The sequence below is a fragment of the Puma concolor genome, chromosome D4 (assembly GCF_028749965.1).
Source record: "Puma concolor isolate L17-30 chromosome D4, mPumCon1.1.hap2, whole genome shotgun sequence".
Classification (NCBI taxonomy): Eukaryota; Metazoa; Chordata; class Mammalia; order Carnivora; family Felidae; genus Puma; species Puma concolor.
In genome coordinates this window covers 11,690,538-11,702,889 of record NC_141679.1, presented here as the reverse complement: position 1 = coordinate 11,702,889, position 12,352 = coordinate 11,690,538, and the positions used below count along the sequence as shown (strand labels likewise).

Genomic DNA, 12,352 nt, shown 5'->3' with positions numbered 1-12,352 from the left:
GATTCTCAATCTCTTTCTCTGTCCCCCTCCCTCCCACCTCACTTGGGCTCTCTATCTCAAAAACAGATAAGCAAACAAAAAACCTTTCTGGTTATAAAATAAGTCATAAGGGGAATGTAGTATGTGCAGTGTGTGGACAGCATGTCAACAATATTGTCATGCAAACTTGAAAGCTGCCAACAGAGTAAATCTTAAAAGTTCTCATCACAAGAAAAAAGCTTTGTTTTGTGACTCTGTGTGGTGACAGATGGTACCTAGATTTACTGTGGTGACTGTTGTGCAATACAGACAACTGTCAAATCATTAGGCTGCACGGCTACAACTAAAATAACATTACGTATGAATTATACCTCAGCAAAAAAAAAAAAAAAAAAAAATCTAAATACTCTACAGTTGTGTAATGACACATTCCCCCTCTAGACTCTGATCTCCAGGAGGAGAGGAATCACGTCTGCCCCTGGCACAATGTCTGGCATGTTTGGGGCCCGAGGAGTATTTGTCGAATTTATGAATAAATGAATAAAAGACAGCGGGGAAAAAAATGAGTGTTTGAATGAATGCTGAATCCTAAATGATTCCTCATAGAATGTCAGATATTTGAAAAATTCACTTCAATTTCCTGCCCATGCCAAAATATATGAAGGGTCGTTTGAAAAGCTAATCACTTCAGAAGCCATTCTACAATTTGTCAAAAAAAGAAAAAAAAAAAAAAAGGCATTGAGTAAAATCCAGGTGCAGACTATGTGATATTTTTTTTTTTTTTTTTTTTTTTGGGCTGAGGTTGAGGAGGGGAAAACTAAACTGGCAGGCATATTATGAAGCTTCTATCAAGCTCCAATTTTCTCTGCAGGTGCCTCAGTCACAACTGGAAAGGGAGGGGACATCACTGTTTGGTTTGCCTGTCATCCCAGCAGGGCTTAAAATGGTCCTAATTCCCCAAATGAGATCTTCTCCTGGGAGGCTGGGTAACAAGGCAGGTTTTTGCTTGAGGATCCTGAAGCGTGTTAGTTACTCTTTCCCACACCCGCATCATCATTTGCTTGGTCACCTGGTTTCCCGACACTAGGGAAGAGGTGACTAAATCCTTTTCTTTGTTATACGAAGAACAGAAGGGACACCGTATCCACCAGCCCCTCGCGTGTGTTCACTCCAGACTGAGTTATATTCAGTTGATGTGATGGGGTAGGTAGGGTATTACCGGCAATAAAAGTGTCTGGCTAGGGCACGGGCAACAGATGTCCAGCCTGCTGCTCTATCGGGGGCGGGGAGGAGGGGGGGGGGTCCTCACCCGGCATCCCCAGGCTTACAAATCTCTTTGTGGAGTTCTTGAGCTCAAGAAGCTTTTTATCTATCCCACACGCCTGGAATCAGCGGACACATTCCTAGAAGCATTTACAACCAGCATCCGTTCTAGCGCAGAGGCAGGGAAAGCATTATCGACGATCGGATAGGCTTGCTGGTAAATACTGGCGTCCCCAGTGACACAGCTGATTTGAAAAAAATTACGTCTGTTTTACATACGACGATTATATTGTCATGGCAATGAGTTGGCTCTGTGATTCCTTTTAGCGTATAGAGTCCAGCTCGATTCCTGTTCCTGTACACACCCTCTGCCTTTGTCAAGCTTTGATCATTCGAATTCTCTTTTTAAGAGACCCTGCATCTCCAGTCTTTGCCCTGTGGGCTGTGGCTGCCACTGATACCTTAATTCAACTCCACCTTGTGACGCTGCGGCCAACAGTCAGCGAACCACACCGCTCAGGCTCCAGTGCCAGGTTCCGCGGGCCGAGGATGATGAGGCGATGGGCGGAGAGAAGCTTTCGGTCCTCTTCTCTCTCGTGCTCCTTCCTTCCTTCCGAGGGCAGTGTTTCCGGCAGCAGCTGTGTCCCTGCCGCTATCCCAGCAATTCTGGTGATGTCCTACTCCGATGTCCCTGCTCTTACGGGGGCAGCAGGTCCCCAGGTGGGGCCTCCTTCGTGAGTCTATGTTCTGTAAGGTGCCGGGAGCCGCAGCCTGCAGTTACTTACCTGGGTATCTCTGCAACGTCCCCTTTACACGCCTCCGGTCACAGCGGGTAACCGATTCCTCTTACTACATTCTGTATGAGGGGCCCCTGGGTGGCTCAGTCGGTGGAGTGTCTGACTTTGGTTCAGGTCATGATCTCATGGTTCGTGAGTTCAAGCCCCACATCGGGCCGTCGGCTGTCAGCGTGGAACCAGCTTCGGATCCTCTGTCCTGCTCTCCCTCTGCCCCTCCCCTGCTCGTTCTCTCCCTCTCTCAAAAATAAATAAACATTAAAAAAAATAAATTCTGTTTGAAATTCCAAACGTGTTTTCCATTTCCTTGACCGGACGCTACCCGTTAAAGCACTCTGGATGGCCTTTTGACAAAAACAATGAAGTCTTGCTATTTTATTTTAACAAATACTTTGATGGCGTTTACTAGGTACCAGCGAGGGCTTTCCAATTACCATTTCAACTCATGGTAAGAACAACCCTTTGGGGCAGTTGTATGATAATCCACATTTCACAACTGGGGACACCGAGGCCCGAAAGGTAAAGTAACTTTCCCAACATGAGAGATGTCGAAGGGGCTGTTTTGGGGGCTAATGTCCTAAATGGTGACTTCTAATGATGGTTGTTGGCCAGAAGTGGGGAACAGTGGTGGTGATGTGGTCTGTCTGCAAGGAAGGACGAACCGGATGAGGAACCATAAAAGCTCAAAGGGTCTGGAGAGGATACTGAATATTCAGCATCTACAGGAGGGCTACAGAGACCTCCTGAGGGGCTGGTGCAGCCCAGATCGGCACCCGGTTCAGCAGGCAGCCTCTAGGTGCACGGTAGATGTCGCGGGCATATGCTGTCCCTCCCTTGAGGTTATTGTTAGAGGACCGGAACTGCTAGAAAGTTCTTGCAACCCACCTTCGTCTCCTCTCATCTCTTAAGTCACAAATGTCCCTTCTTAACCTTATTAGGTCAATACAAGATATGGGATTTTCTAAATCAAGCAGAAAGATACCTGACAAAAGTCTCTTCTCTGGGATCATGTAATGACACGGAAGTCTACTCGAAGAGCTAGAAATAAAAACTTGAAGAAACAGTTATTTCAGGTTTCTTGTGGACTTAAGTTAGTAGGTCATATTTTTAACGTTCGAACCCTTGGTCTCTCACATCTGGAGAAGTGAAAATCCTCACAATCACACGGAAGAAGAAAAGGCAAAACGCACGAAACGGAGGAGGGAGACAACTTGTGTGGGTGTTACCCAACTTCCATGAGCAGCGTCGTCTCAAGGTCACGTGGTCGGAGCTGGGACAACACAGGTGAGGGCAGCCGGTGAGGGGCTGAGGCTGGGGCCTCACGCTCTGTGTCAGTGCTGTGCCTGGAGACCATGGCTCTACCTGGCAGCCGTTCAACCTTGGGGGGTGACCTAACATTGTGAAGCGTGCCTGGAGATAATCAATATGATGGCCATAATGGGTTGCTTGGGAGAATTAAATCCCTTTAATGCATGTAAACAACTTAACACAGACTCTTAGGATTGTCCCAGAATTAGCTATTACTATACTATTGTGATCCTATCATTATCGATGGTTTGAAATACTACTACTGCTATGATAGAAAATTTCCCATAGCCATGATGGTTTTTTTTTTAATTAATTTATTTTGAGAGAGAGAGTGTGTGGGAGGGGCAGAGAGAGAGGGAGAGAGAGAGAATCCCAAGCAGCCTCCATGCTGTCAGGTGCACAGAGCCCGACGCAGGGCTCAAACCCAAGAACCCATGAGTCAAAATCAAAAGCTGGATGCCCTGCTGACTGAGCCACCTAGTCATGACATTCTTTTTTTATTTAAAAAATTTTTTTTAATGTTTATTTATTTTTGAGACAGAGAGAGACAGAGCATGAGCAGGGAAGGGGCAAAGAGAGAGGGAGACACAGAATCAGAAGCAGGCTCCAGGCTCTGAGCCATCAGCACAGAGCCCGATGCGGGGCTCGAACTCACAGACTGTGAGATCATGACCTGAGCCGAAGTCGGACGCTTAACCGACTGAGCCACCCAGGTGCCCCATCGTGATGTTCTTAATAAGCAAACTTAGCCAATGACTTCTAGAACAAACGTCACTGGTAGACATTCATATAGACCCACCACTTTGTCTAACAGAAATACTTCAGTTATTAAGCGGCAAAAAAGTGGCTCAATCGTGAAGTTAGAGTTCATGTTAGGAAACCCCGGCCCATCAGCCTCCCCGCGCACAGCACACACAGCAAGAACAACAGCACAACGACAAGAGGCTTTAGTGAAAGGGGGGTACGGAGGAGAGAATGTGAGGTTGGGCCTCCGAGACCCGTGTTCCAGTTAAATCCTACCAGCACACCGTGTGACCTCGTGGCAGCAGGTCACAGAATGCGCATGTCTCTGCACTTTTCTTTCCTGGTCTTTTAGACATGTCTGTAAGGTCACTCCCGTGCTCTCCTGGCTTTATGAGATTCTAGTGGGATGAAAAAAATGGCAGAGAACTGCAGTCAGATCCCCTGGGTCAGCCTCTGAGATCTCTGATGCTGGACTCAACATTTAGGGGGCCTTTGCCAGCTGTCACCTCTATGTGCAGATGACCAGTGGCTTCTCCGGTGACATAACTGCCCTTCTTGTAACACTCCAAATGCCTCTAGGGTGAGCCAGCTATTTGAAACAGTCACTAGAAAAACAGGAGAGCAGCCAGAGCAGTGATCAAGCTAAAGACATTTTTCCCCCCTTTTTAAAAAATGTTTATTTATTTTGAGAGAGACAGCGAGTGAGCGCACAAGCGGGGCAGGAGCAAAGAGAGAGGGAGAGAGAGAGAGAATCCCGAGCAGGCTCCACGCTGTCAGTGAAGAGCCCAACACGGGGCCTGATCTTATGAACTGTGAGATCATGATGTGAGCCGAGATCGATAGTCAGATGCTTAACGACCGAGCCACCCAGGCGCCCCAAAGGTAAAGGTATTTTTGATGGGGAAGCTATAAATAGGTTGGGACGCAGGAGGGCTTTCGATACTTGTGCAGGATCAGACCATCAGCTTTGCTACCAAAGGTGCCGGGACTCATGGCAAGAAATAAAATTCTTGCATGTAGCAAATTTCTACAATATTAAGTTGTTCTTATCTTTGAGGTAAAACACGTTTGCCTCTGCATTTCTTAGTGCTCATTTATACCCCCTGTAAAAGAACAGAGCTCTGCCTAGGAAAGAAGACTTTAAGGATCAAAGATTCAAAATTTAAATCCCGCCATTTGACTGGGAAGCACGTGCCCACCCGAGTTTGCCTCCATCACTATGAACTACATGCCCGAACACCAAACTGTACTGTGAAAACAGGGACTCCCAATCATCAGGTTAAATATATACTTTAAAAATACAATCTTTTCTTTGCTTTCTACTCAATTTTTAGAGTACACTTCCAAAAAAACAAAAAACAAAAAAGGAGGAGGAGGAGGAGGGGGAGGAGGGGGAGAGATTGCAATTGGAGTTTTTGCCGTTACAGAGACTAGTCCCTTTTAAGGCGGAATAACTTGAAGAGAGAGCAGTTTTCCCACTGCAACATACAATTCAGGTGTGGACACATCCCAGCACTAATCGACACTTTTCAAAGCATTTTATAAAGACTGACAGAATGACCACTGCTAGCTGAAGTATTTACGGCTTATTTAAGCGCAGACAGGTAAGGCACAGAGTCAAAATGGACAAAACAGGCCATTGTGCCTTAACACAAAAATGATTCACAGATTAAAAAAAAAAAACAAACCTGATGTGAATTATAAGTTTAATATTCAACTCATTTTCTTTCCAGGCTATTTGGATTAGGTTTTAAAACTGAGCAGGCCAGAAGGAACGTAGAATCATGTTTGTTTATTTTAGGGTTGGGGGCGGTGGGGGGGCGGGTAGGGATACTGATTCCCAGGAGTTCACAGGCTAGAGGTTTCTGTTTAGCACCTCTGGGCCTTTTTTGGCCCCTTTTCCTTAAGATTCCCCTAAAGCAGTGGTTAAGATCGGAGACACGTCTTTGGCTTCTTTTCTATCTCCAGGCTAAAACCAGAAATGCCCAGAGGAACAGGCAGGAGACATCAGAGGTAAGCAAAGCAGGGTCCAGGCTTCCCCCCTCCAGTGGATAAATGCCAAAGGCAACAGAGCCAAGAGGGGCCCAGACTAGTGATTTTTCAAAAGGGGATTTTAGTGAAACGACTTGATTTTTATTATTATTTTTTCAAGTTTATTTATTTTGAGAGAGAGCGAGTGAGAGCGGGGTAGGGGCAGAGAGAGGGGGGAGAGAGAGAGAGAATCCCAAGCAGGCTCTGCACTATCAGCAGAGAACCCGATTCAGGGCTTGATCTCAAGAACCATGAGACTACGACCTGAGCCAAAACCAAGAGTTGGACGCTTAACCGACTGAGCCACCGAGGCGCCCCAAAACTGCTTGATTTTTAAATGTTAGCTTATTTTAAAAACATTCAGGGATCACCAAAATGCTTTCGCTAGCTTGTGTTCTGTTGGCAGGGCACCTGCTTGACTGCGGCCAAGGCTGCGGGGCTATTGGTCGGCCCGTTCAGTGGCATTATCCAGGAGCGATTTCCTGATGTCCAGCCCAGAGCCTTTTCAGGGACTTTGCAAGCACCTAATTCCCCATATCAAATCCCTTTCTGTCTAAGACAGAGTGGTTTCTTGTTGCAACCTGACCGCTAAGCATATCAAAATGCAAGTTGGAGATACCATGCCAAAGAAGGTTTATCTCCAACAGTTCACTTCAAAAAAAGAAAGGGAAAAATATCACCGATAACACTGTTTTCCCCATCCAACATATGATAACCAGCATCCTCATAAGTAAAAGTACCAAGAATTATACCACAGCCCTGGAGCATGCAGAGGTAGCTTGCAACGCTGGCTAGGAAGGAGACAGTTCCAGACGCTGGGGGAACTTTATGAATACCCAAGAATTGAATACTTCTGGCCAAGATACTGCATACTTACTCACAACTAGTGCCACCAAAACAAACAAACAAACAAACAAACAAACAAACAAACCCACAAGCAAAAAACCCTTTTGTATTTGTGCTGAAAATTCTAGTAAATTAATAGCATATCCAATTACGTGACCCTGATAATGAGAACAGTAGCAATCATAAGAAACCACCATGCCTTGGGACGCCTGGGTGGCTCAGTTGGTTAAGCTTTCGACTTCGGCTCAGGTCATGATCTCAAGGTCTGTGAGTTCGAGCCCCGCGTTGAGCTCTGTGCTGACAGCTCAGAGCCTGGAGCCTGTTTCAGATTCTGTGTCTCGCTCTCTCTCTGACCCTCTCCCGTTCATGCTCTGTCTCTCTCTGTCTCAAAAATAAATAAACGTTAAAAAAAAAAAATTAAAAAAAAAAAAAAAAGAAACCACCAGGCCTTCACATGGAATTGTTTTTTGACCTTGCAAGGAGCTTCCTGTGACTTTCCAGCCATTTTTTTGAGCTGCTATTTCTATGTGAGAGCAAAACAGTGGTGTTTAGCTATACCACACAGATAGGAAAGCTGTCGCTTGACTAATTTATGTCACAAATTTGAACATTCAGGTAACACATTACCGCTAGGTCACTTTAAATTCTTCTAACCTAAGGAAGCTAACCAAATTTCTTTTACAGTTTAGATGAGTTGAGTAATTTATAATGGAGCCTTATTTGTTGGCTTTTCCACCCGAGCAATCTAAACTGAAGCCCCACTAAGACTGAAGGCTCACCCTGCCATTCATGCCACTTCTCCAGACCAAGACTGGTTGCCTCACCCACCATCCCCCAACCGGTATCTAGCAGAGAGAGCAGCAAACGGCAAGAGGGAAGAAATTTCTACAGAAGCTCCAATTACCAAACCGTAACTTCCAGACCAAGCTGGAATCTACAAATACGCGTATGTTAAAAAGCAGCCTACCATACGGAGTCCTCATTCTGGAAGTGAGCCAAGCTGCAACCGTGGAGGTGGAAAATGACTTGTGCCAGAAGGACTTTACCTGCACGAATCCCATCTTGATTCTCAAGAGCCAGATTTTTGACAAGAGCCAGTTCAACATTTAACAGATAATTATCAGGAACATATACAGAGCAGTCCCTGTCCAGCAACTGAAGCTAGTTACAAAATTGTATATACAGAAGTGCCTGGGTGGCTCAGTCCGTAAAGTGACCGACTTTGGCTCAGGTCATGACCTCGCAGTTTGTGAGTTCGAGCCCCGTGTCACGCTCTGAGGTGACAGCTCCGAGCCTGGCGCCTGCTTCAGATTCTGTGTCTCCCTCTCGCTCTCTGCCTCTCCCCTGCTTGTGCACTGTCTCTCTCTCTAAAAAAAAAATAAACATTAAAAAATTTAAAAAACCAAAATTGCATACATAGAAAGTGAAAATCAATCAGCCACGCCCATAGGCAACATTGTGATCTTTGTGTAAAGACATCATCTCCTGGGGCGCCTGGGTGGCGCAGTCGGTTAAGCGTCCGACTTCAGCCAGGTCACGATCTCGCGGTCCGTGAGTTCGAGCCCCGCGTCAGGCTCTGGGCTGATGGCTCAGAGCCTGGAGCCTGTTTCCGATTCTGTGTCTCCCTCTCTCTCTGCCCCTCCCCTGTTCATGCTCTGTCTCTCTCTGTCCCAAAAATAAATAAATGTTGAAAAAAAAAAATTAAAAAAAAAAGACATCATCTCCTATTACTAGAATCAATATTTGACAATGTTTTGTTTAAAAAGCAAAAGTATCGAGGGGCGCCTGGGTAGCGGACTCAGTTAAGCGTCTGACTCTTGATTTCGACTCAGGTCGTGGGATTGAGCCCTGCATTCGGATCTGTGCAGAACGTGGAGCCTGCTGAAGATTCTCTCTCTTTCCCTCTGCCCCTCCCCCCTCACACGCTCCCTCTAAATATAAACAGAGAAAGAAATAAACATAAAAAGCCAAAGTAATAACTAAGTGACTCTCTATTTAGGAAATAATAGTACCAACCCCCCCCCCCCACTGAAACACTAAATCATCGCATGTTGGAGAGTCACTGTATTAGTTTTCTATTGCTGCTATAAGAAATTATCACAAACTTATGGCTTAAAACAACACAACTTATTCTCTCACAGCTCTGGTCAGAAATCCTGAAATTCAACATGTTGGAAGATCTGTCTTCCTTGGTGAAGGCTCTAAGGGGGCACCTGTTTCCTAGCCTTTTCTGGTTTCTAGAGGCTGCTGGCTTCCCTGGGCTCACTGCCCTGTCCTCCGCCTTTTGAAGCCAGCAGCTTGGTGCCTTCTAACATCTCTCTCTCTTCCCTCTGCTTTTGCAATTCTCTTTATCGGACCCTAACCTTTCTGTCTTCCCCTTACAAAGACCCTGTGCATAACTGAATTTTACTGCTTGAGGACAGACTGGCATACAGTTAAGGATTTTTAGGGAGGATACATTTAATGTAAAGGCTCTCAGCCTCCTAGTGGATTTTGAATTCCGTGTGACTCAGTGATCCAGGAAAAAACAGAAGCATAAAGTTGCCTACTACTGTAGTGTTAATAAAACAATATTAAAAAAAAAGACCAGGCGATTTCATTGAGACAACCTTAATAATTGAAGATACACTTCCCACCTCGGATCTTTAACTTAAACACATTGGCAAAGTCCCTTTTGCTCTATAAGGTAACATATAAGGCACAGGTTCCAGGGATTAGGATGGGGACAACTGTGGGGGGCAGTTATTGTTTCTACCATGGCCACTAAGGTCACTCGAACGAAAAGAGAATATTCAAATATCTTTGCAGCTATGTGCAATATTAACCAAGAACACCTGCTTAAAAAATCCGTTCATACGAAACGGTGAAATGATGAAATGATGAAACATCCGTCTTCTTCCCGAGAACTGAGTACATAATGTCTATAGGACATAATGATTAACTGTGAAGAAACACAAGGAGGGTTTTCCCCTAGAGGTGCTTCTTGACATAGTAAAAATCAAGCATGTTTTCACTTCCTCTCACTTACAGGGGAGGTGACGGTCACACCCTGGTTGTCAGGGAGAGCATGTGCTTGTTCAGAGATACCCGTGTACCTGTGGCACTAACGGGGTTAACAGGCAGACGGGTAATGTGATCGCGCGAAGTCTTACCTGTTTGAATAGAGCGTAGTCCTGTCGTGTGGACAATGTTCATTGACATATAAGGAAGAAGAAGAAATCGTGGTTGCCAAGGAAGCAGCTTCAAAGAGTGAAGGAGTGCTAGGCACCAGGTCCGGCCTGTGTCGGGATCCCAGGGCTGGGTGACAAAAGCAGGAGAGAGACTCATGAATCTCAGTAGTAAATGCACTGGAGTCGAGTCAAAAGCACTCATTTCGCAGATCAGGTTGCGAGTTAAATGATGAATTCACCTCACTCATCTGAACTACAGCAGACCTGTAAGACAGCTCCTTGCAAACAGGTTAAACAGAAAGGGGACTGCATTAATTTACAAAACAGCTTATGGAAATGACATTATGAATGTTCTTTGAAAAACCTAAGAAAGTGATTTACTGTTTCAAAAGATGACATCAAAAGCTCATAGGAGCTTAAGGAGATAATGTGACAGGGATTAACAGGATGATTGGCCAATGTAGAAACACACAGGGCACCCGCTCTCCCTCCCTGGGATATGCACGTATTTATCCTCCTCAATTTAGATCTAAGTACTCAGACTTTTTTTTTAATTTTTTTTTTTTTAACTTTTATTTTTGAGACAGAGAGAGACAGAACATGAACGGGGGAGGGGCAGAGAGAGAGGGAGACACAGAATCGGAAGCAGGCATCCAGGCTCTGAGCCATCAGCCCAGAGCCTGACGCGGGGCTCGAACTCACAGACCGCGAGATCGTGACCTGGGCCGAAGTCGGCCGCTTAACCAACTGAGCCACCCAGGCGCCCTAGTACTCAGACTTTTTAACAGCCGGGAAACACATGCTTCCCAGACCTTTTTTTTTTTTTAATTTTTTTTTTAACTTTATTTATTTTTTAGACAGAGAGAGACAGAGCATGAATGGGGGAGGGTCAGAGAGAGGGAGACACAGAATCTGAAACAGGCTCCAGGCTCTGAGCTGTCAGCACAGAGCCCGACGCGGGGCTCGAACTCACAGAATGCGAGATCATGACCTGAGCCAAAGTCGGCCGCTTAACCGACTGAGCCACCCAGGCGCCCTTTCCCAGACCATTTTTAATCATCCTAACCTAAACTTTGGACAAATTTGTATCCCTTACTGCCCAGCCTGGTAGAGACAGTGCTTTAATGACAGGTCAGTCACACAGAACAGAGTTGCTTTAAAAACAGAACACTGTGTGGGGCACCTGGGTGGCTCAGTCGGTTAAGTGTGCAACTTCAGCTCAGGTCATGATCTCCTGATTCATGGGTTTGTGCCCCGCGTGGGGCTCTGTGCTGACAGCTCAGAGCCTGGAGCCTGCTTCGGATTCTGTGTCTCCCTCTCTCTCTGTCCCTCCCCTGCTCATGTTCTCTCAAAAATAAATAAATGCTAAAAAATTAAAAAAAAATTAGAACACTGTGGACATAACAGTTATGGACAAATCCTGGTCCTTAAACTTTTATAACTAGGCTCACACTGATTTTTTTCTAACCTAGGGAGACATCATCATTATTATTATTGTTATTATTATTTTTTGAGAAAGAAAGAGAGAGACAATGGGTGATTTTTTTTAACCTAGGGAGACATCATCATCATCATTATTATTATTTTTTGAGAAAAATAGAAAGAGAGAGAGAATGGGTGATTTTTTTTAACCTAGGGAGACATTATTATTATTTTTTTTTTTTGAGAAAAATAGAAAGAGAGAGAGAATGGGTGGCAGAGAGGCAGAGGGAGAGAGGGACTATCTTAGGCAGGCTCCACACTTAGCACGAAGCCTGACACGGGGCTTGATCCCATGACCCTGGGGTCAGGATTTGAGCCAAAATTGAGAGTTGGACACTCAAGTGACTGAGCCACTCAGGCACCCCAATATTTCATTTTTAAATTTTTATGAAGATATAATTGACATCTAACACTGTATTAAAGAGTCCAACGTGATGATTTGATAAACATGTACATTGTGAGATGATCATCATGGTCTAGTGAACATCCATCACCACATAGTAGTTACAATACAACACTTTTTTTTTCTTGTAATGAGAATTTTTAGGATCTAGTCTCTTAGCAACTTTCAAATATACAACAGACTGTTGTTAACCAGCATCACCATGTGTACCTAGACTCTTTTTCATCATTCCCCCAAGCTAAACCAAGACAGGCGATAATAAATACGACATAACTTTAAAGTGTTTCTGGGATCCCTTCACTGGCACGACGGGCTCAAAATTATGCATGTTT

At 45.0% G+C, this 12,352-nt stretch overlaps 1 protein-coding gene across 1 annotated transcript in view; it reads right to left on the bottom strand.

Annotated features, from left to right (window-relative positions):
• PIP5K1B (phosphatidylinositol-4-phosphate 5-kinase type 1 beta) overlaps positions 1 to 12,352 on the bottom strand; it is a 293,079-nt gene that overhangs the window by 43,258 nt on the left and 237,469 nt on the right. Inside the window, exon 12 of the mRNA XM_086684735.1 lies at positions 10,118 to 10,262. Coding sequence (XP_086540861.1) covers positions 10,118 to 10,262 — 145 coding nt within the window. The remainder of the gene's footprint in view (positions 1 to 10,117; positions 10,263 to 12,352) is intronic.